This window comes from Macaca mulatta, chromosome 14, assembly GCF_049350105.2.
Source record: "Macaca mulatta isolate MMU2019108-1 chromosome 14, T2T-MMU8v2.0, whole genome shotgun sequence".
NCBI lineage: Eukaryota > Metazoa > Chordata > Mammalia > Primates > Cercopithecidae > Macaca > Macaca mulatta.
Genome location: NC_133419.1, coordinates 125,284,421 through 125,304,957, shown reverse-complemented (window position 1 = coordinate 125,304,957; position 20,537 = coordinate 125,284,421). Strand labels below are relative to the sequence as shown.

The 20,537-nt window shown below is 51.0% G+C and overlaps 1 protein-coding gene across 2 annotated transcripts; it reads left to right on the top strand.

Moving 5' to 3' along the window:
• The first annotated feature begins 5,023 nt into the window (after positions 1 to 5,023).
• ROBO4 (roundabout guidance receptor 4) lies at positions 5,024 to 18,655 on the top strand. Of its 2 annotated transcripts, none has more exons than XR_013404363.1 (18): positions 5,024 to 5,131; positions 5,575 to 5,904; positions 6,146 to 6,303; positions 6,499 to 6,619; positions 6,905 to 7,032; positions 7,133 to 7,361; positions 7,626 to 7,738; positions 8,448 to 8,616; positions 8,794 to 8,979; positions 9,108 to 9,150; positions 11,085 to 11,221; positions 11,325 to 11,588; positions 15,043 to 15,150; positions 15,381 to 15,522; positions 15,667 to 15,903; positions 16,058 to 16,416; positions 17,652 to 17,833; positions 17,961 to 18,655. XR_013404363.1 is itself a non-coding variant. In XM_015116027.3 (18 exons), exons 1-18 carry the CDS (start codon positions 5,062 to 5,064, stop codon positions 17,981 to 17,983), a joined length of 3,024 nt encoding a protein of 1,007 aa, XP_014971513.3. In that variant the 5' UTR covers positions 5,024 to 5,061; the 3' UTR covers positions 17,984 to 18,655. The 2 variants fall into 2 exon arrangements, 1 of the variants encoding a protein (XP_014971513.3); XM_015116027.3 differs by having other exon boundaries at positions 17,627 to 17,833.
• Positions 18,656 to 20,537: the final 1,882 nt, after the last annotated feature.

Here is a 20,537-nt window from a genome sequence, read left to right as displayed (position 1 = left end):
AACAAGCTATGTATACATGAACATTTGATGTATGAATAAATCATAGCAGGTCACTGAGATTAAGCTGGGATAATAGGTTACCATCTGAAAAAATAGATCCCTACCTCAAGCCATATAAAGTAATCAATTAGCGATAGTTCAAAAATCGTAGGGTAAAATGTTTAAACTTTTAGAAGAAAATGTGGAATAATGTATTTACTTTAGTGTAGATTAAGTCTCAAAAAAAAAATAGAAAGAATACACTAAACATAAAAATAAATATTAATAAATATATCTACAGTAAAATTAACAATTTCTGTTATATTATAAAGAAATAAAATATGAGATCAAACTTGTTTTTAAAACATCTTTACTCCACAGAGAATTATTACCCAGAATACATAAAAACTCCTAAGAGTTATTGAGAAAAAGACAAATAAGCAATAGAAAAGTGGGCAAAAGGTAGAAGTAGATATTTCCCAGAAGATAAAACCTAAACTGTGAGTAAACCCTTGAAAAGATGCTCAGCTTCATTATTTTTTAAACAGGCAATGCAAATTAAACAACTATAAAATACCATTTCTTCTAGTAGACTCACAAAAATTAAGAAGTCCACCAACTGCTCTGAGGACATGGCTCAAGGATGTTGTTACAATTGACTTGGAAAACAATCTGCTAATTTCATCTGAAGTGGAATATTTGTACTCCTCAAGACCCAGATATTTCTACTCCTACTTTTATTTTCTAGAGAAACTCTTAAACAGTTATACTAGGGGACATATAAAATAAAGATTCAGAGCAGCACTGTTTATAATAGAAAAAGAAGAAAAAGAACCACTTGATATACCACACATACAAGAAAAAGAACCAGTTGGTATACTACAAAGACACTCCTCTGCAAAGAATCATTGCATGTCCTTTCTTCCCAACAGCACCCAATTTTGAGTGAAGCCTCACTTCCCTGGACTCTCCTCGAAATCACCCAATCAAAGCCCAAATCCTAGAATAGGTTCTTTCTAACAGCATTCTTACTGAGATATTCCATAGTTCTCCATGGCATGCACTCTCTCAAGCTACAAGGAGTAAATCAACTTGTTCAACAATAGGTATGTTCCTGATGGTCTTTGACTGGAGGGCATTGACAGGGTGAACACAAAGAACAGTAACTGATCTCCCCTTCTTCCTGGACATGTGAGAAAATGGTTAAATATTGATGTCAGAACTCCTTGAAATCTCCAACTGGGCAATGTTTAAGCTAGGTGTGACCCATAGTCATTGGTGTCGAGAAAGTTGAGAAAATGTAGGATTGAGAGTATTCAATGTGATTTTAGATTCCAGGCACCTAAAATCACCCATGATGTTGATGGGACCAGAAACTAGGGAATAGAAGTTGTAGAGTGAAGTGGCCTTAGGGCGAGTTTTCCAGCCAGCTAAGAGGAAGTCATTACTGTCTTCTCTCTTGACTCAATTTCCCTCCAGCTGTTGGCATCTTGGAACAAACATGAGAATTTATAGATTGAGACCAAGCAGACTCAAGCAAAGAAGGGGAAAAAACAAGAAGGCAAAAAGTGTGAGTCTCAAATCCACAAAGGATATCAAGGGGTAGCTGGTATTGGCTATGGCTGTGTTGGTCAGGCATGCTGATCCCAGAACACTCAAAGGACAACTCACACCTATCTAGTGTTTTCAAAGAACTTCCATGTCTACTGTATGTAAACCTCATGCAGACATTTTACAGATGAGGGAAGTGGGACTCAGAGAGGTTATGTGACGTACTCAAGATCTCTCTGCCAATAAGAGGTGGAAGCAGGATCTCAACCTCAGTGTAACTGACTCCAAATCCCACCTGAGTTTATCCCTTTTTCTCCACCAGCTTGGCCAGCAGGAGTCTCAGATTGCATCTTCAGAGATCACAGAGCAGAAAGCCAAAGAAGCCAGGAGCCAGAGACTGAAGAGAAGTTTCCTCTGGAGATTTGCTCAGAAGGGCACTTGGTACTTCCCCTCTCTTCTCCCTCTTACAAGCAATGCAGGGGGAGTTAGAAAACACAAAACACTGGAACTAGGGGTGAAGGAAGGCACTGCTTAAACTGGTCACCGGGACTGCACATCACCAGAGCCCCAGAACAGAGCTTCCCTGAAATAGCAATTGGAGGCGGCTCCCACCAAGCCACATCATCCCCATGACTCATGCAGTCGGCTCTTCCACAGTTTGTGGAAATGAGACAATGAGGATGCGGATGCGCCGGGTTGCTGGAAATGAGCCGGGCAGTCTCTGGGAGCCATCCAGACATACCCTACTGTTGGGAAGTCCCCTCGGCCACCACCGCATGTCACTCTGAGTGCCCTGGAGAAAAAGTTCTAGTGTCCTGCAGGAACAACTGAGGAATCTGCCCCTCCAATCGCCTTCAGGTGTTAGCACCTGGTTCCCCAGAACCTGGGAGTAGGGCAAGGCTGTGCTGAAGGTGATCTCCAGGCACCGGGCGTGTGTCCGTGGGGCAGGGGCCATTCCTCAGGCTGCGGGAGCCTCTGGGGCTCTGTCCCTGCGGTGCACACAGGCCATCTCACCTCTCCTTTCTCACCCTGCTGAGGACAGGGCTAGTGATGGATTGGAATTCCTTTGAAACTTGCCTTATTTTCCCCTGAGGGAAACCTACCATCTTTCTGCATTGTGAAGACTGGAGTAAAATCTAGTTGGCATTAAAGCGTTAGCGAGCCTTAATTAGTCTCCCCAGGTCCAATGTAGAAGCAGAGGAGTCTAAAGGCAGACCGCTGACAGTGACATTCTTGGGGAGCTGGCAGTCAGGGAGTCAGACAGTCTTGGAGACTCTGTACCTGGGAAATCCCAAATTGGCCTTCTGTGCAGTAAATCCTCCAGTCCCACCACATCCTTTCCTGTCTCATCCTCAGCTGACTCCAGTGTCCATATGAATCTCCCCTTCATCACTCTGGCCTCACAGATCCTGGACCCCATAAACTTGACTCCATTCTGCCTGCCCCAAAATAAATACACAATGTTGACTCAGCTTTGTGGATCACTCTTAATGCGCCAGCCACTGGATGTCAGTGGTTCTGTGCTTTATGTGTTTCATTACTTTATTCCTCAAGGTAGGAACTACTATTATTATTTCCATTTTACAGAGAAGGAAACTGACTTGCCCAAGGTCTCCACAGAAGCTTATTTCATCCAACTCTGAGCTGAATGCGGACACATCCTGTGGGAATCTCCCAGCTTGTCCCAGAGGCTCTGAGTCCTTCCTGTCTCCCACTCTACTCCAACTTCTGGTTCATCTGCTCCTGGGGAAATGGACCAGGGTGTTACAATCCACCCCTGCTCCACTTCACTCAGCCTCCCCAGCCTGCAGCCCCACTGCCCTCTGTCCTCAGCTTCTTGCTGTGTCCTGAGACTCCTGGGGTTTTCATTCCTCTCTAGCAGGTGGCAAATGGATAAGGATTGGGATCCAGGGATAAGATTTAAATAGAGGATTAAGGCTCTGATTGGAGTTATGGTTAGTGTAAGGACACACCCACAGAATTTGGGATAGGAATTGGGTCCAGAGAACAAAAACTGGGATTTCAGAATTAGAGGTGTTAAGGGTAGTGACATTCTGTTCCCTGGCCCCAATTCCTATCCTTCCAGCTCTGCCACCCTATGACTTTCACTCTGCCTATTCTTTAGCCTCTGCGAACGCCCCAGTTTGTAGAGACCAGGGTGTTTCCTTGCTCCAATTCTGTCTTTGTCAGTCTTGGTCTGAGTTTGAGAGGAAAGAGGAGTGAAGGAGCCTTCTACTTGACAGGCTGTTAAGCTGTGGCTGGCACTGAAGCCAGGATGGGAATGGGGAGGGGGGAAGGGAGGGCGTCAGCTGGGTTAGGGGCCCTGCAGAGAAGCCAGCCAGGAACAATTGGGAACAAAGGCTGGATACTCTTCCGCTGAGCCCCAGAGCCTGGCCTTGGCCTTCCGGGAACAGCTCCAGGAAATGGCTGAGATTCCAGATTTGGAAGGAAGAGACCAGTAAACACGAGCTGGGATCTGAGAGGGGAGTGTGGCCTCTGTCTAGGTTGTGGGTGAAAGGGGGCAGCGGGCAAGAGCCGACATTGTAGGCTCAAAAGCTGCAAGGCCTGCCTGCTACAGACATGGACATAGGCTCTTGGGACTGGAAAGCCTCTTAAAAGGTCTTTTACTCCAACCGCCTTTCCAGGGCCTGAAAAATACTCCTGCCGAGGATCCTCCAATAGTTTCAGTGATAAGATGGGCCTAAAAACAAATACACAATGTTGGCTCAGCTTTATGGATCACTCTTAATGCGTCAGGCACCAGATGCCGGTGGTTTTATCCTTTATGTGTTTCATCATTACTTTATCCCACAAAGTAGGAACTACTATTATTATTTCCATTTTACAGAGAAGGAAACTGACTTGCCCAAGGTCTCCACAGAAGCTTATTTCATCCATCTCTGAGCTGAATATGGACACATCCTGTGGGAATCTCCCAGCTTGTCCCAGAGGCTCTGAGTCCTTCCTGTCTCCCACTCTACCCCACCCCCTGGCTCATCTGCCCCTGGGGAAATGGACCAGGGTGTTACAATCCACCCCTGCTCCACTTCACTCAGCCTCCCCAGCCTGCAGCCCCACTGCCCTCTGTCCTCAGCTTCTTGCTGTGTCCTGAGACTCCTGGGGTTTTCATTCCTCTCTAGCAGGTGGCAAAAGGATAAGGATTGGGATCCAGGGATAAGATTTAAATAGAGGATTAAGGCTCTGATTGGAGTTATGGTTAGTGTAAAGATACCCTGTAAGAAATCCCCGACTAGATCATGAGATAAAGCTTAGCGCTGAAGTTAGGGTCGGAGGTTACAGCTAAAGGGTCGAGGTCAGAGAGTTTCTCGCCTCTGGTCTCCTCCCAGTTCTCCAAGGCACTGAGGGCCAGGCAGGAAGCATCGGTTTCCTCAAAGCCGCTTCCCTCCTGGGGCAGAGTCTCGGTCACAAACAACCACCACCAGCCCACCCCGCCCCTCCTTCCCTCTTCGCTGTGAGCTCAGAGCAGCAGGACAAAGTGCTCGGGACAAGGACAGAAGGCTGAGAGTAGCCATGGGCTCTGGAGGAGAAAGCCTCCGGGGGTCCCGGGCTTCCCGGCCTCTGCTGCTCCTGCTCATCATGGGTGAGTTGCTCTCCCTCTTCTGGCCCATGCTCCCTCCATCCAAGGCCTGCTCAGGGCAGAAGAGGCCTGCTGACTGCTTGCTTCCCTTTTGCAGTGGGGGGACCAGAGATGAGAATGATGATGATGATGATGATGATGATTAACGTGTGTAAGTGTATGTGTGTTTGTGCGTGTGCGCACACGCCAGAGATAGAGAGAGAGAGAGAGAGAGAGAGAGAGAGAGAGAGAGAGAGAGAGAACATACTATGCAAGCCCTGGTCTGGATGCTGTGCATGCTGGCCCTCTCTCCTACCAGCTAGCTCGTTCTTTGAGGGGCAGCCTTCAGTAGTTCAGAGTACAGGTCATCTGGCAAACTCGCACACAAGAGAAGACAGATGAGGGGGTGCCAGGAATTTGGGGTGTTGCTGATGATCAAACTGGGCTCTGCTCCCTTTCCCTCCCAGGAGGCATGGCTCAGGACTCCCCGCCCCAGATCCTAGTCCACCCGCAAGACCAGCTGTTCCAGGGCCCTGGCCCTGCCAGGATGAGCTGCCGAGCCTCGGGCCAGCCACCTCCCACCATCCGCTGGCTGCTGAATGGGCAGCCCCTGAGCATGGTGCCCCCAGACCCACACCACCTCCTGCCTGATGGGACCCTTCTGCTGCTGCAGCCCCCTGCCCGGGGACATGCCCACGATGGCCAGGCCCTGTCCACAGACCTTGGTGTCTACACATGTGAGGCCAGCAACCGGCTGGGCACAGCAGTCAGCAGAGGCGCTCGGCTCTCTGTGGCTGGTGAGGTCTGGGAGGGGAGCTTCAGGGTGGGGCAAACCTGGGTGGAGACATATGAATTGAATGTTCAAGGGAACATCTGAGAGCAGAGGCCCGGGCTGCAAGGCTTGGGAGGGCAAGCTGGGGTGGGGCTGGCCCAAAATGGGAGGCCAGGAAGGTGGGCAAAGCAGAAGGGGGCAAGAGTGATAAGGGAGGGAGAGGAGGCCTGGGCCCTGCTCCCTGTCACCTTCCATCCTCTCCACAGTCCTCCGGGAGGATTTCCAGATCCAGCCTCGGGACATGGTAGCTGTGGTGGGTGAGCAGTTAACTCTGGAATGTGGGCCGCCCTGGGGCCACCCAGAGCCCACAGTCTCATGGTGGAAAGATGGGAAACCCCTGGTCCTCCAGCCCGGAAGGTACACGGTAAGTGTGGCCCCCTCTCCCACACTTCATCCTGGCCTGGGCAGACCTGGGCACACCCTGAGGGACTGACCTGCCCTCCAGCCCCGCATCCTCCAGTAGAATTTAAGGAGGGGAGAGCAGGGGGACCTCAAATTTCCCCCCAGCTCAGAGCCCCTCCCCACGTAGGAGACTTCACAGTGAACCTGGCCCTGACAGGTGTCCGGGGGGTCCCTGCTGATGGCAAGAGCAGAGAAGAGTGACGCAGGGGCCTACATGTGTGTGGCCGCCAACAGCGCAGGACACAGGGAGAGCCGCGCAGCCCGGGTGTCCATCCAGGGTAAGGACAGGGGTCGGCTAAAATCAGGGCCAGGCTGCGGGCTCCAGTTAGGGTGGTATGTTCTGGTTTGGGCTAGGGTTAAGGTATGTGGGGTCAGGGTCAAAGTGCTGGGGGTCTCATGTAGTGGGAGGTTCCCCCCTGCTAGAGTAGAAATCGGAATGCTCAAGACCTGGAGACTCTGGGAGTTCGGGTTCCCTGGGGTTCCTCCCTGGCTGAGGGATGTTCCACACCTCAGTTCTGTCACTCCGGCCTGTAGGCCCCAGCCCAGCCCCATCCTCCCCCCAGAGCCCCAGGACTACACAGAGCCTGTGGAGCTTTTGGCTGTGCGAATTCAGCTGGAAAATGTGACACTGCTGAACCCGGACCCCGCAAAGGGCCCCAAGCCTGGACCGGCTGTGTGGCTCAGCTGGAAGGTAAGGGCCAGGTGCTAAGGGTGAAAGCCAGTCCAGAGCTCAAGAAAGGGCTGTTCCTGAGTTCTCTGACCCCTCGCCCTTCCTCGCAACTCCTTCCCAGGTGAGCGGCCCTGCTGCACCTGCCCAATCTTACACGGCCTTGTTCAGGACCCAGACTGCCCCGGGAGACCAGGGAGCTCCATGGGCAGAGGAGCTGCTGGCCGGCTGGCAGAGCGCAGAGCTTGGAGGCCTCCACTGGGGCCAAGACTATGAGTTCAAAGTGAGACCATCCTCCGGCCGGGCTCGAGGCCCTGACAGCAACGTGCTGCTCCTGAGGCTGCCGGAAAAAGGTCAGGGCCTGATCCCTTTGGAACCCAACAAATATGCCCTCTGACTCCTTCTTATCTGGGGGCCCCTGGACTGTTCTGCTTCAGTCTTGGGGGGAGATTATGGGTCCTACTCTGGAACTCCCTTCTGCCCTGGCCAGGCCAGCAGAGCTTCGAGAGGCTTCTTGTCTCCTTGGTGGGGTTCTGACTCTGTGTCCCCCATCCCAGCTCCTTTCCCTAGCGTCTTCTCCCTCAGAGCCCCTCATAGCCTCTCTTCCACCCCTCCAGTGCCCAGTGCCCCACCCCAGGAGGTGACCCTAAAACCTGGCAATGGCAGTGTCCTTGTGAGCTGGGTCCCACCACCTGCTGAAAACCACAATGGCATCATCCGTGGCTACCAGGTACCCCCACAAACTGACATAGCCCTTCTTAGTGCTGCCAGGACATCTCTTTTCTCTAGAGTTCTGCATACCCTTGCTCTGTGCACTGAGAAAGGCACCTGGGCAGAGAAGCAAAGAAAACCTTCTTTTGCTGAGCAAGGACCCACTGTGCCAGACCCTGCCAAGCACTTGACCTCCCTGATCCCATTTCACCTCACAGTCCACCCTGGGGTATTATCCCCAGTGTACAGACATGGAAAGTGGGGCTAAGGCCACAGGAATAAGAAACAGACTAGATCAAACCAGGCTGTGAATAAGGGAGTGGTGCTCAAAGTGTGACTTCTAGAGCAGCAACATCAGCCTCACCCAGGAACTTGTTAGGAACACAAACCCTGAGATCCTTTCTCAGGGCTAATAAATCAGAAACTCAGAGACGGGCCTGGCAAACTATACTTTAGCAGGCTCTCCAGGTGACTTGGAAGGCTGCTGTTGTTTGAAAACTACTATGTTACATGTATTTTAGCAGATTGCTTTTGCCTTTCTTCTGTTCATCTAGAGAGAGGTAGCTCTCACTTGGCTGGGAGAATAGGAGGGGAATAGGAAATTGGGTGCATTCCCCAAGTGGATGGCAGGGCCGAATAACCACATCCCTGGAGTCTGATCTGCAGACAAAGGGCTTAGCTTCTGGGATGGTGCCTGGGGCAGCTGTTCACCTCTTCTTGTGCCTCAGGTCTGGAGCCTGGGCAACACGTCACTGCCCCCAGCCAACTGGACTGTGGTTGGTGAGCAGACCCAGCTGGAAATCGCCACCCGCATGCCAGGCTCCTACTGTGTGCAAGTGGCTGCAGTCACTGGTGCTGGAGCTGGGGAACCCAGTAGCCCTGTCTGCCTCCTTTTAGGTGAGAGCAGTGCCCACAGGCCCGCCCTACCCTTCAGCCTGCATCCCGCCTTCCTCTCTCCCTGCTCCTGCCTCCCTCTCTCCCTGCTCCTACCTCACACTTCCAGCTCTTCCCCCTTGCCTGCCAGGCCCTCACTGCCTCGACTCCCCCTCCCCCTGAGCTCTGCATCCCATACAGAGCAGGCCATGGAGCGAGCCACCCGAGAACCCAGTGAGCATGGTCCCTGGACCCTGGAGCAGCTGAGGGCCACCTTGAAGCGGCCTGAGGTCATTGCCACCTGTGGTGTTGTGCTCTGGCTGCTGCTTCTGGGCACCGCTGTGTGTATCCACCGCCGGCGCCGAGCTGGGGTGCACCTGGGCCCAGGTGAGATTCTGAGGGGTCCCACACATATACAGGCCTCCTCAGCATCCAGTCAGACTGGTGCAGGGGCTTTGGATCTCTGGCCAGGTGATCCAGCCTCTGGATTTAGCCTTCCTCCTGCCTTCTCCCAGGTCTGTACAGATATACCAGTAAGGACGCCATCCTAAAACACAGGTGAGAGGTGAAGGGGGAGGTCTGTAGTAAGGGAGGGTGGCAAGGGACAGTGGAGCTGCAACAGAGAAGAACGGAGGACTAGTCGACCTGCCAGGCAGTTTGGGACTCTCGTACATGAATCTCTCCTGTAACTCCAACTGAGAGTTCATTTCTCTGTCATTAATATTCCTATCACACCACTTGACAGACTAGTAAACTGAAACTCATAGAACTTGAGTGACTTTGCTCAAGGCTGCCCAACTAGAGACTGGCCTTCTGAATCCCCAGTCCAGGGCTCTTGTCACCCCACCTCTCCTGCTGCCTAACCCTGCTAGGTGGAGAATAATCAGCATGAGACGACCAGCTCGAATGTCTCATCTTATGTGTGCACCCAAGGTCTACCAAGTAGTGCCTTTGCACTCAGTAATTCTCTCACTGAGCCATTGTGCCCGCATCATAATCCACCCGCAGCTACAGCAGAGGCTGTTCTGTGCCTACATCATAGATTCTTCCTCACTGTTCTCAAAAACAGGATCTGCCCATAGGCCCTTCTGCTTCCGGTATATTTGGCTGCCAGGACAAGTCTGCAGTTTTGGGACATCGTGCTGATAGAGAACACATCCTTCTTGCTCCCGTTCTCTGAGTTTTGTACTAAGTAACCGCTTCATCTCTCTGTCTGCTTTCTTGGCTCTTTATTTCATTAGATCTCCTCTGGGAGGCTTCCCACTCCAGGTCTGCATCTATCCACAGAAGTTACTGAGCACCTACTGTGTGCCAGCACATCCAGGCCTAGAGCTGCCATTTCACTGTCAGGTCCTCAGCCCAGAGCAGGGGTCCAAGCCGGCTGGTGTTGTGTTCTGACCTTTTCTGAGTTCACTGTCTTCTTTCTTTCAGCTACCTCCTGGCTTTGTCTGCTCTGCCCTAAGCTTTCCCTGGCTTCCCTGGGAACTCCTGCTCTGTCCTGGAGGGAGATTCCATTCTGATCTTTGGTTCATTCATTCCTTTGGAATAGCCTCCACCTGCCAGGATCTCTCAGTGTAGGCAGAGACAGGCATGAGGGGATATGAGTGCAATCCTGTACTGGCCACGCAGAAGTGGGTACAAGACACATGGAGGGGGTCAATGTGGAAAAACATAGGAGAAAGAAGATTCCACAGTACCCTGACAGTAAGAAGAGGGTGGAGGGAAAAGCAATGAAGCAGCAAGTAATAGCCAGATATGTCCATAGGGAAAGACAAACCATTTGTTCTAGCTTGGGTATAGGGTGAGAGATGGGTCAGAGCAAAGGATATAGTTAGGGAGTTGGAAACCAGACCAAGGAGAGTCCTGTTAGCCATGCTAGGTCCCTGGGTTCTACCGTGGTAAATGAGGGGCCGTTGAAGGTCTTATGCAGAGAAACTCCTTGCTCAGATCCCTGTTCTTAAAAGATCACTCAGGCAGCCAGAGGCCAACATCCATGGAGCAAGCTCCTGCTCTGCTAGCTGAGTGATCTCAGATTTCCCCCATTTAAACTCAGACCATCAGCCTTGAGTGTAGAAGGTCTTATTGTTACCATTTTACAGATGAGAAAACTGGGGCTTAGAGAGGATGTATTTACCCAAGTACAACAGATGTACATACCCAAGCTAAGCTGTGACAGATAGGGATTGTCCAACCAGATTTGTCTTCAGGTCTTCTTTTCACCTCAGCAAACATAGCTGTCTGTCATTACTACCTCCCAGCTCTGGGTGACTTGGATTTCCCCTCATCCAGGAATAGAAAGGGGTGCTGAGTTTGGGGGATGGGTCAGAGATCTTAAGGAGTCTGTGAAAAGCTGAGAAGCAGTAGTAAGGATAAAGCAGATACCACCAACTCCTTGCCCTCTTCTGCTGCCCTCTGAACAGGAGGTCTTGGCCAATAAGGTTCTCACTTCTCCCTGTCTCTCCCGGCCTCACCCCCTCCCTCCACTGCCCCAGGATGGATCACAGTGACTCCCAGTGGTTGGCAGACACTTGGCGTTCCACCTCTGGCTCTCGGGACTTGAGCAGCAGCAGCAGCCTCAGCAGTAGGCTGGGGGCGGACCCCCGGGACCCGCTAGACTGTCGTCGCTCCTGTGAGCATGCTCAGTGGGGGCAAGGGCCTAGCTGGGGGCAGTGATCCCAGGGATGGAGAGTGGGACATGCTCACCATAATTCCTCCTGTCATTTATATCACAGTGCTCTCCTGGGACTCCCGAAGCCCCGGCGTGCCCCTGCTTCCAGACACCAGCACTTTTTATGGCTCCCTCATCGCTGAGCTGCCCTCCAGTCCCCTAGCCAGGCCAAGTCCCCAGGTCCCAGCTGTCAGGCGCCTACCACCCCAGCTGGCCCGACTTTCCAGCCCCTGTTCCAGCTCAGACAGCCTCTGCAGCCACAGGGGACTCTCTTCTCCACGCTTGTCTCTGGCACCTACAGAGGCTTGGAAGGCCAAAAAGAAGCAGGGTAAGGAGAGGGAGAATAGACGTAGCCTGAGCTGGTGGTAGAGGGGCCCAGGAGTGGGAATGTGATGGGAATGAGACCTCAAAGCCTGGAGTGAGGTGAACCTCCATACCCTCCTTCCATTCTCCTCTCCAGGTGGACACAAGACCTCTTTCTCCTACCACCAGAGCACTCAGCTAGGGGTGCAATAGCCTCAGCTTTTTGCACTGTCCTCTTGTTTCAGTTTGGCTACACCAGCAGTGAGCCCTAATTCTGCAGTCAATTCAACTCAGCAAACATTTAATAAGCACCACTGCATGCCAGACATGGGGAACACAAGAGATACCAGATACAGCCCTTGACTTCTAAGGGTTCAGGGCCTAACGAAAGTGCTGACTAGCATACAAGTAATGCTAGAGCCTAGAGGAATGTGACCAGTGCTGCCACGAAGCCTCAGGCTCCCATGAGTTCATCTCCTGGTGTACTATATACAGGTGTGCTTGGGCACTGACTTCCAACTCACTTCTCAGAGAGGAATGGGCATTTCCTTTCTGGAGAGGTTTCTCTCCTGACTCCCAGCTGCCTTCTTTGACTTTCCAGAAAAAAATAATTATAGCCTCCATTTCTTGATCAATGACTATATACTGGGTGCTTTACTTATATTTGTTACTTCATTTAATCCTCACAATAGATTGGCTGGCTACTATTTCTCTGATTTTACAGACAGGAAGAGGGCCAGAATGATTGAGTTACTAGTTCAAACTTCTGCAAGTAATTAGCTACAGGACTCAAACGTGAAGGCAGGATAGTCTGCCTCTGAGGGCGATTCTGAGTCTCTCTGGAGCTCCCTCAGGAAATCTGATTCTCTCTTTGAGTATTTTTTCCTATTTCTGGCCTGCAGAACATTGGCCTGCACTCCACCTGCTGTCTTCTTGTGTCTTCTGTACTGATAAGTAAGACCTAACAAGTGTTCTACAGCCAAGTCTTTTTTTTAAAGTGGATTTAATCCAACTTTTAACAAGACAAAGATAGATTAAGATAATTAAGAGCTTGTTCAATATCCAGAATTTTATGACTCTAAATATCAGTGAAGCTGGCATTCTTACCAGCTTTGCCTCAGAGCTATTGGATTATAAATCCTTGGTGGTAATGAAACACCAGATAAAAAGAGGTTGAATAGTCTCATTTGAAAAACAGCCTTCCCACGAAGAACTACACCGACTTTAATGGAAAGGATAGCCCCTCATAGAACAGTAATGCTACTGGAAAGAGGTGAGTGGTTTTCTACAGCCAGTTCTTAAGAAGGGTTCCAATTTGGAGATGAAGCTTCCTAGCCTGTGGTTTACTTCACTCCCTGTTTCTCCTCACTCTAGCCCCATCTCACCACTGTCCCCAGGATAGGTCAACCGCAGCAACTCCTTGGCTGGTGGACACTAGATATTCTACCTCTACCTCCCAGGACCTCAGCAGCAGCAAGATCATGCTATGGTCTTCTGCAGAGCCATGGAGCTGATTCTACTGCTGTTTCTTCCTCTTCTAAAACTGGCAGCCTCTCCCATTGCCCCCCACTCCCCTTTATCTGCTTGTTCCTTTTTCTTATTATTTGGCCTTAGTTGGGGTTTCTTCTCTAGTGCTGATATCCTCACAATTGCAGCCTCCTGTCTCTCGTCCATCATAACAGGTTCTTAGTTCTGCTCACTTTGCCAGATACATGCACTGAATAACCTCATTCATTCATTATTTTATTCAAACAAATATTTATTGCAATTTGGCCAATGAGTTTCAACCTTTCACCTTGATAACATTTTTCTTGTATAGTTTATTCAATTAGAATTGAAACTAAAGTCCAAGTAACTCCAAGCAATGTAGGAGGATGGCTTTTGTTACCAGGGTCCCTTAGAGGAAGTGAAACAGGCTAGGATAAAAGTGGCCTTTTCCAGGCCTGGCTGTTTTCTTTCCCTTTCCACTCAAACCAGTCAACCAACTTGTGCTCACATTTCTGAGCTTAGTCAAGAAGCCAGGCACTAGACAAGACGAAGCTGATGATAGCAGAGTTGGCGCACCAACCCAGAAGTTGGCTCCCAGGACTACCTGGGTCATATGAAAGCTATAGAAAATCAACAAAAACCAAACAGCCAAAGTACCAAAGGAAACTTTGATGGAGGGAGTCTAGTCATTGATGAGTTTCCATCCCAAAGGATCAGAAGGTCTGGCCACTAGTACATAAATGGGGTCTTGGTCAGTGCCAAAGCCTGGCTCACTTCCTTGCTCTGAAGCTGCCCATAGTGGCCTCCAGATCTCTGATACGAGACTGACTAGATAGCTCTACCCTGAGGGTCCTGCCTAGTCCCTGGTCCACCAAGATGGGAAACCCTTTCCTAGTTGGGCTTCTGGTCATGGGACACTAATCTAAAGGCTGTTTCTTTTCTCCTTTGATGGTCTTCAGGTTCCTGGTCCTGGAAAAATCTCTTTCCTCTATTACCCTATTCCTGTCTGGCTTAAACTTAGATCCCTTTTGCATTCTGGCCTGACCAAGAAGCATGATCACAGGTCACTGCACACAATTGGGGCTGTCTCTTTCATTTCCAGCTTCTCCATTGTGAAAGTTCACTCAGAGCCCTGTCTCTCCACTGCCCATGTGGCCAGATGACAGCTTCCATCTTGTAGGTGATTCTTCCCACCGTGTGTTTATATCCACATTTCTGGTATCACCCATGCATTCGTTCTTCCATTCAACAAAAAGTATTGAATAGCTATGGGCAGGGCATTGCCTCCCTGGCAAAGACCAATACCTTTTCCTACTCTGAAGTTCCTCTTCCTACTAGCCAACTGTCTCCTGTCACAGCCGACATTGTGTGTCGATCCCTGTTTTTGTCTTACTCACTCAGCTCAACCTGACAGTCTACCCCACCTTTCAAGTGAGAGACAGTCGAGTTTCCCAGAGCAGGGCTATCCAGAGCCATGTGAGATACTTGCAATGTGAGAAATGGAAATTCATAGATTCTCTCCAAGAAAAGAAGGAGTATTTTTCTTACTGAGCCAAAATTCATGAGAGTAGCAATGTGAGGGTATAGAGATCAGGAAGATTGGAATGAATACAGTCAAGGAAAAGGAAGTTGTTTTTTAAAGTATCTATCAAGGCCAAGAACTTGCACAATCTGTTTTACTTAATTGTCAAGACCATCATTCAAAGTGGTTGTTCACACATGAAACTGGGACTCAGAAAGGTACATGGACTGCGCTGAGGTCACACAGCTGAGCTGGGCAGGTCTTTTGACTCCAAGCCTAGTGCTCCTTCTACCCTATCGCAGCTGCTGGATGAAGATGGGGGTGTGGAAGGGATTCAGGGGGGTTTCCCTCTCTTTTCTCTGGGTTCCGGGTCCTGCAGGCTGAATTGAATAAGACTGAAGATGGAGACAGCAGCTGGGGTCTGAATGGTCCATCCTGGGCCCCGCAACCACCAACCCTTTCTTTGCAGAGCTGCAGCATGTCAACAGTTCCCCACTGCTCCGGGGCAGCCAACCCTTGGAGCTCCGGGCCTGTGAGTTGGGAAATAGAGGTTCCAAGAACCTTTCCCAAAGCCCAGGTGAGAGAAGGTCCCTGAAATGGAAGTGAAGGGGCGAGATAAGGTGTAGGGGTGCAGGGGCTCACCAGCCCAGGCCCCTCCCACAGGCTCATCCTCCTTTCCCTGAGGAGGCTGATGAGGGTTGGATGGGGTAGGGGACAGGTAGCTAAGGGGGCTGGTGGGGGGGTCGGCAGGCTGAGCTCCAGAGCAGATGGAGATGCCAGTTCTCACACCAGGCTTCTATTCCCCAGGAGCTGTGCCCCAAGCTCTGGTTGCTTGGCGGGCCCTGGGACCGAAACTCCTCAGCTCCTCAAATGAGCTGGTTACTCGTCCTCTCCCTCCAGCACCCCTCTTTCCTCATGAAACTCCCCAAACTCAGAGTCAACAGACCCAGTAAGAGGGTATGGGGTCCGGAAGCAGGGCTGGGAGAGAGGGGGTGTGGGGAGTGTGTACTGGGATTGGACAGGCTGGGGAAGGGGAGAAAGGACTTGAAGAGCTGTACTAACCACTGTGCCGTCACTCTCTCACCCTGATCAGGCCTCCGGTGGCACCACAGGCTCCCTCCTCCATCCTGCTGGCAACAGCCCCCATTCCCATCCTTAGCCCCTGCAGTCCCCCTAGCCCTCAGGCCTCTTCCCTCTCTGGCCCCAGCCCAGCTTCCAGTCACCTGTCCAGCTCTTCACTGTCATCCCTGGGGGAGGATCAAGACAGCGTGCTGACCCCTGAGGAGGTAGCCCTGTGTTTGGAACTCAGTGAGGGTGAGGAGACTCCCAGGTGAGTGGCTTGAGAGATAGCCAAAGAACTACAGAAAAGCTACGGGAGCACGCGCCTCTCCACCCATTCCGCCCTCCCTCAACTGGGGCTTTTCTGCTACTACAACCCCCATTCCACCCAAACCATTGCTGTCTCCCCTTTTGCATCTCCCTAGGAACAGCGTCTCTCCCATGCCAAGAGCTCCTTCACCCCCCACCACCTATGGGTATATCAGCACCCCAACAGCCTCAGAGTTCACGGGCATGGACAGGACCGGAGGAGGGGTGGGGTCCGAGGAGGGAGTCTTGCTGTGCCCACCTCGGCCCTGCCTCACCCCCACCCCCAGCGAGGGCTCCTTAGCCAATGGTTGGGGCTCAGCCTCTGAGGACAATGCTGCCAGCGCCAGAGCCAGCCTTGTCAGCTCCTCCGATGGCTCCTTCCTCGCTGATGCCCACTTTGCCCGGGCCCTGGCAGTGGCAGTGGATAGCTTTGGTTTTGGTCTAGAGCCCAGGGAGGCAGACTGCGTCTTCACAGGTAGGTGAGGTCTCCCCATCTTACTCCTCACTCATGCCCCTCGCCTTTCTAACAACCATCATAATGTCATCGTTGTTAAAACAACTAGTTTTATTGAATGATTACTGTATCTCAGGTACTATGATAAGTGCTTTGCATACATTTAATATTGAAAGTCTATGTGGAATATTCTTTATCCCTCTTATCCCAATGAGGAAACGTTAAGTCAGATAGTTTTATTAGTTTGCTCAAGGTCACCCACAGAACAAGGACAAATTGTCCAATTCGTTTGTTTGTTTTTGTTTTGTTTGTTTGTTTGTTTGTTTTGCCCAGGCAGTGGCATGATCTGAACTCACTGCAACCTCCGCCTCCCAGGTTCAAGAGATTCTCCTGCCTCAGCCTCCCGAGTAGCTGGGATTACAGGCACCTGCCATGCCCAGCTAATTTTTTTTGTACTTTCAGTAGAGACGGGGTTACATGTTGGCCAGGCTGGTTTTGAACTCCTGACCTCAAGTGATCTGCCCGCCTCAGCTTCCCAAAGTGTTGGGATTATAGGCGTGAACCGCTGAGCCTGGCCTAAATTGTCCAGTTCTAAAGGCAGCCAACTGTAGGTCCATTTTCCTGCCTCTAGGACTCCCCTCTTACCCTGACTTGAGTCTCCATGAAAGGTTGCTCCATCCTCTTCCAATTCCATCCTCCTGCCCTGTCAGTGGCTGGGGCTGAGGAGCCACTGGGCTCACCCCTGACATTCCCAGTAGAGTGGGACCTTTATCTCCATGTCAGTAGAAGGTAGTGCAGGGTCCTGGCTGCTTGGTGTCCCTTCCCCACATGCACCATCAGATCCCCCATCCCCATTTTACTAACCCTAACTCTACCCTTTGCCCCCAAGAAAAACAACCAGGATTGTGCTAAATGGGAGGGCAAGGATTATCCAGGACAGAGGTGCCCATGATGGCAGAAGAAGAATGCCCAGGGAATGGGGATGTGCAAGGACAGTGCAGATAGAAGGCCAGAGCTGGGCTGGGAGGAAACAGTTCAATCACTTCTCCCTAAAGAAACAAATGGATCAGGCCCCTGGGGATGTGGCCTCTGGGACTGATGGGCTGAGTTGGGGCTAGGTTATGTTTAGGGCTGGGTACATGCCCTGAGCTGGTCCTAAGCTTCCTGTACTAAACTGGCCCCTAGGGGCTGAAGGTCAACCCCCCACAGACACCTCTACCCTCCCTGACAGATGCCTCATCACCTCCCTCCCCAAGGGATGACATCTTCCTGACCCCCAACCTCTCCCTGCCCCTGTGGGAGTGGAGGCCAGACTGGTTGGAAGACATGGAGGTCAACCACACCCAGCTGCTGGGAAGGGGGATGCCTCCCTGGTCCCCTGACTCTCGGATCTCTTCCCAGAGAAGTCAGCTCCACTGTCCTGTGCCCAAGGCTGGTGGTGAGTGTCTGTCTTCCTGGCTAATGTGTCCATCTTGACCAGAGGGCCTCTGGGAAGAAGCCAGGAGGAAGCCTGTCATTGGGGAAGGGAGATAAGGAGCAGGGAAGATAACTCCACTGTCCTTCAGCTTCTCCTGTAGATTACTCCTGAACTGTGTCCCTGAGACTGCCCAGACGGGAATCAGAACCACTTCTCCTGTCCACCCACAAGACCTGGGCTGTGGTGTGTGGGTCTTGGCCTGTGTTTCTCCGCAGTTGGGGTCCACCTTCCCAAGCCTCTGGACACTTCTCCCTCCAGGATTGTGAAAACAAGTGAAAACAAAATTAGAGCAAAGCTGACCTGGAGCCCTCAGGGGGCAAAACATCATCTCCACCTGACTCCTAGCCACTGATTTCTCCTCTGTGCCATCCACTCCCACTACCAGGTCGCTTTGGCCTGAAGAACAGCCCAGTCTCCTGCTGTCCCCACCCATTTGGATCATAGGAAGTAGAGGAGCCAGAGGTGCCTTCATGGAGAACAACAGTGGCTGCTGGGAGAGGGCTGTGGAGGAAGGAGCTTCTCGGAGCCCCCTCTCAGCCTTACCTGGGCCCCTCCTCTAGAGAAAAGCTCAACTCTCTCCCAACTTCACCATGTAAAGAAAATAATTATGAATGCCACTGAGGCACTGAGGCCCTACCTCATGCCAAGCAACGGGTTCAAGGCTGGGTCTAGGGAGGATGCTGAAGGAAGGGAAGTGTGAGACCATAGGTCCAAAGCACCGTCCTTGTACTGTTGTCACTATGAGCTTAAGATATTTGATATCATAAAATGGTCAAGACTTGAGTTCTGTGAGATCATTCCTCGGAGCACCATTTTTAGGGGAGCACCTGGAGAGATGGCAAGAGTTTCCTGCGTTAGGTAGGGATCAGGCATTCATTGACACTCAGGGAGAACACATTTCTGTTCTGCAATTAAAGGAAGAATAGGTTCATCCACCAAATTTTAAGCAGAATATAGGAAGGGCAGGGGTGGGAAGTTTCAGGGTCTGCTGGTCCTGGCAACTTATATTACCGCCAGGTCCAGGGCCCGTCTGCCTGCGCACAGTGAATCAATCACTGTGACAAGTTTTGCAAAATAGGAAAGATTTATGTGCAAGACTGCTGAGTGAGGACGTGGGAGAACAGCTCTCAAATCCACCTCCCCAAGATAAGCCTTAGGGATATTTATGGCTGAGGGAAGTGGGATAGTCTAAGGCATGGGGAAGGGTGATTGGGAGTGGGGAAAATTTAAGTAATAGGTTCGTTCTGCCCAAGTGTAGTTGGGGTTCATGGCATTTCATAAGGATATATGTGTAGAAAATTGTTGTGCTGGCTGGGCACGGTGGCTCACGCCTGTAATCCCAGCACTTTGGGAGGTGGAGGTAGGCAGATCACAAGGTCAGGAGATTGAGACCATCCTGGCTAACACGGGTGGTCCCCGTGTTAGTAGAAACCCCATATCTACTAAAAAATAAATACAAAAAATTATCCGGGCATGGTGGCAGGCGCCCATAGTCCCAGCTACTCAGGAAGCTGAGGCAGGAGAATGGCACGAACCTGGCAGGTGGAGCTTGCAGTGAGTGGAGATTACACCACTGCACTCCAGCCTGGGTGACGGAGAGAGACTAGGTCTCAAAAAAAAAAAAAAAAGAAAGAAAAGAAAGAAAGAAAAGAAAATGGTTGTGTTGTGATCTGAGGGTGGAGTTTTTGGCCCTCTGATGTCAAAAGGCCACCCCTGGAGTACTTGCAGAGGTCTAGTTGAAAGGTCGGTGGTCTCGATCGGTTTGTGCTGGACAAGAGCTGTCCCAAGTTCCTGAAAAATGACTGTAGCGCCATTCTCATGGTGACCTATGAATGTTATCCATAAAGTAGCCGGTGAAGATTGTTTCCTTCAGCTACCAAAGCCTTGTGCGTCATGGAAAAAGGGAAAAACCAAAAAGCAAGCAGGCCAGGCCGACTTGATCAAATTAACCCCTTGATTTCACCCATCCTGAGGAGACAACTGCTTTCAGCCATCCCAGATGGTTTCTTAAAATAGACAAAGTTGCTAAACTCCACAAAAGGCAGAAACACCTGTCACAGTTGGCTTGGGAACACCCTTCAAAGAAAAAAACAGAACAGAGAGACGAACCTCCAAGCAGGACTTCCAGGGCCTGAGCCACAGGAGGCGCTGGAGGGCAGGCAGGCCTGCATCTTCCTCCCTTGGCGGGAAATTTCGGTCAGGGGCAGAATCCACAAGTTGGTGGAGGGGATGCTACAGAGCATGACAGGGCCGCAGGAAGCAGAGCTTAAAAGGAGGTACTCATCCCTCAAACCCAGCAGCTCTACTTGGAGGCCACTGGGAGTTGAGAGGCTGAGTGAGGCAGGACCATGGGGACTGGGGGCTTCCTGAATCACATTAATCAGAACAGTCTGGGCCAGATTTTTGCGGTCTCAGGAGGAAGAATCAGTGTTCCACATACACATCCGTTCCTCTGTATTTGCTTTTCGTTTTCTGGATTTTGTGAGGCAGTGGGGGGTGGGGGTTGTTTTGGGTTTTTTTTTTTTTTTTTTTTTTTTTAGCTTCCTGGTAAAATTCCTTTTGAAAACATTCCAACCCTGTTTGCCAGACTGAAAGGGACAGAGAGATTTGTACACTTATAGGTCAAAGGGGCAGACGAGGTCAGGGCCTGGGCCTGGAGGGCAGC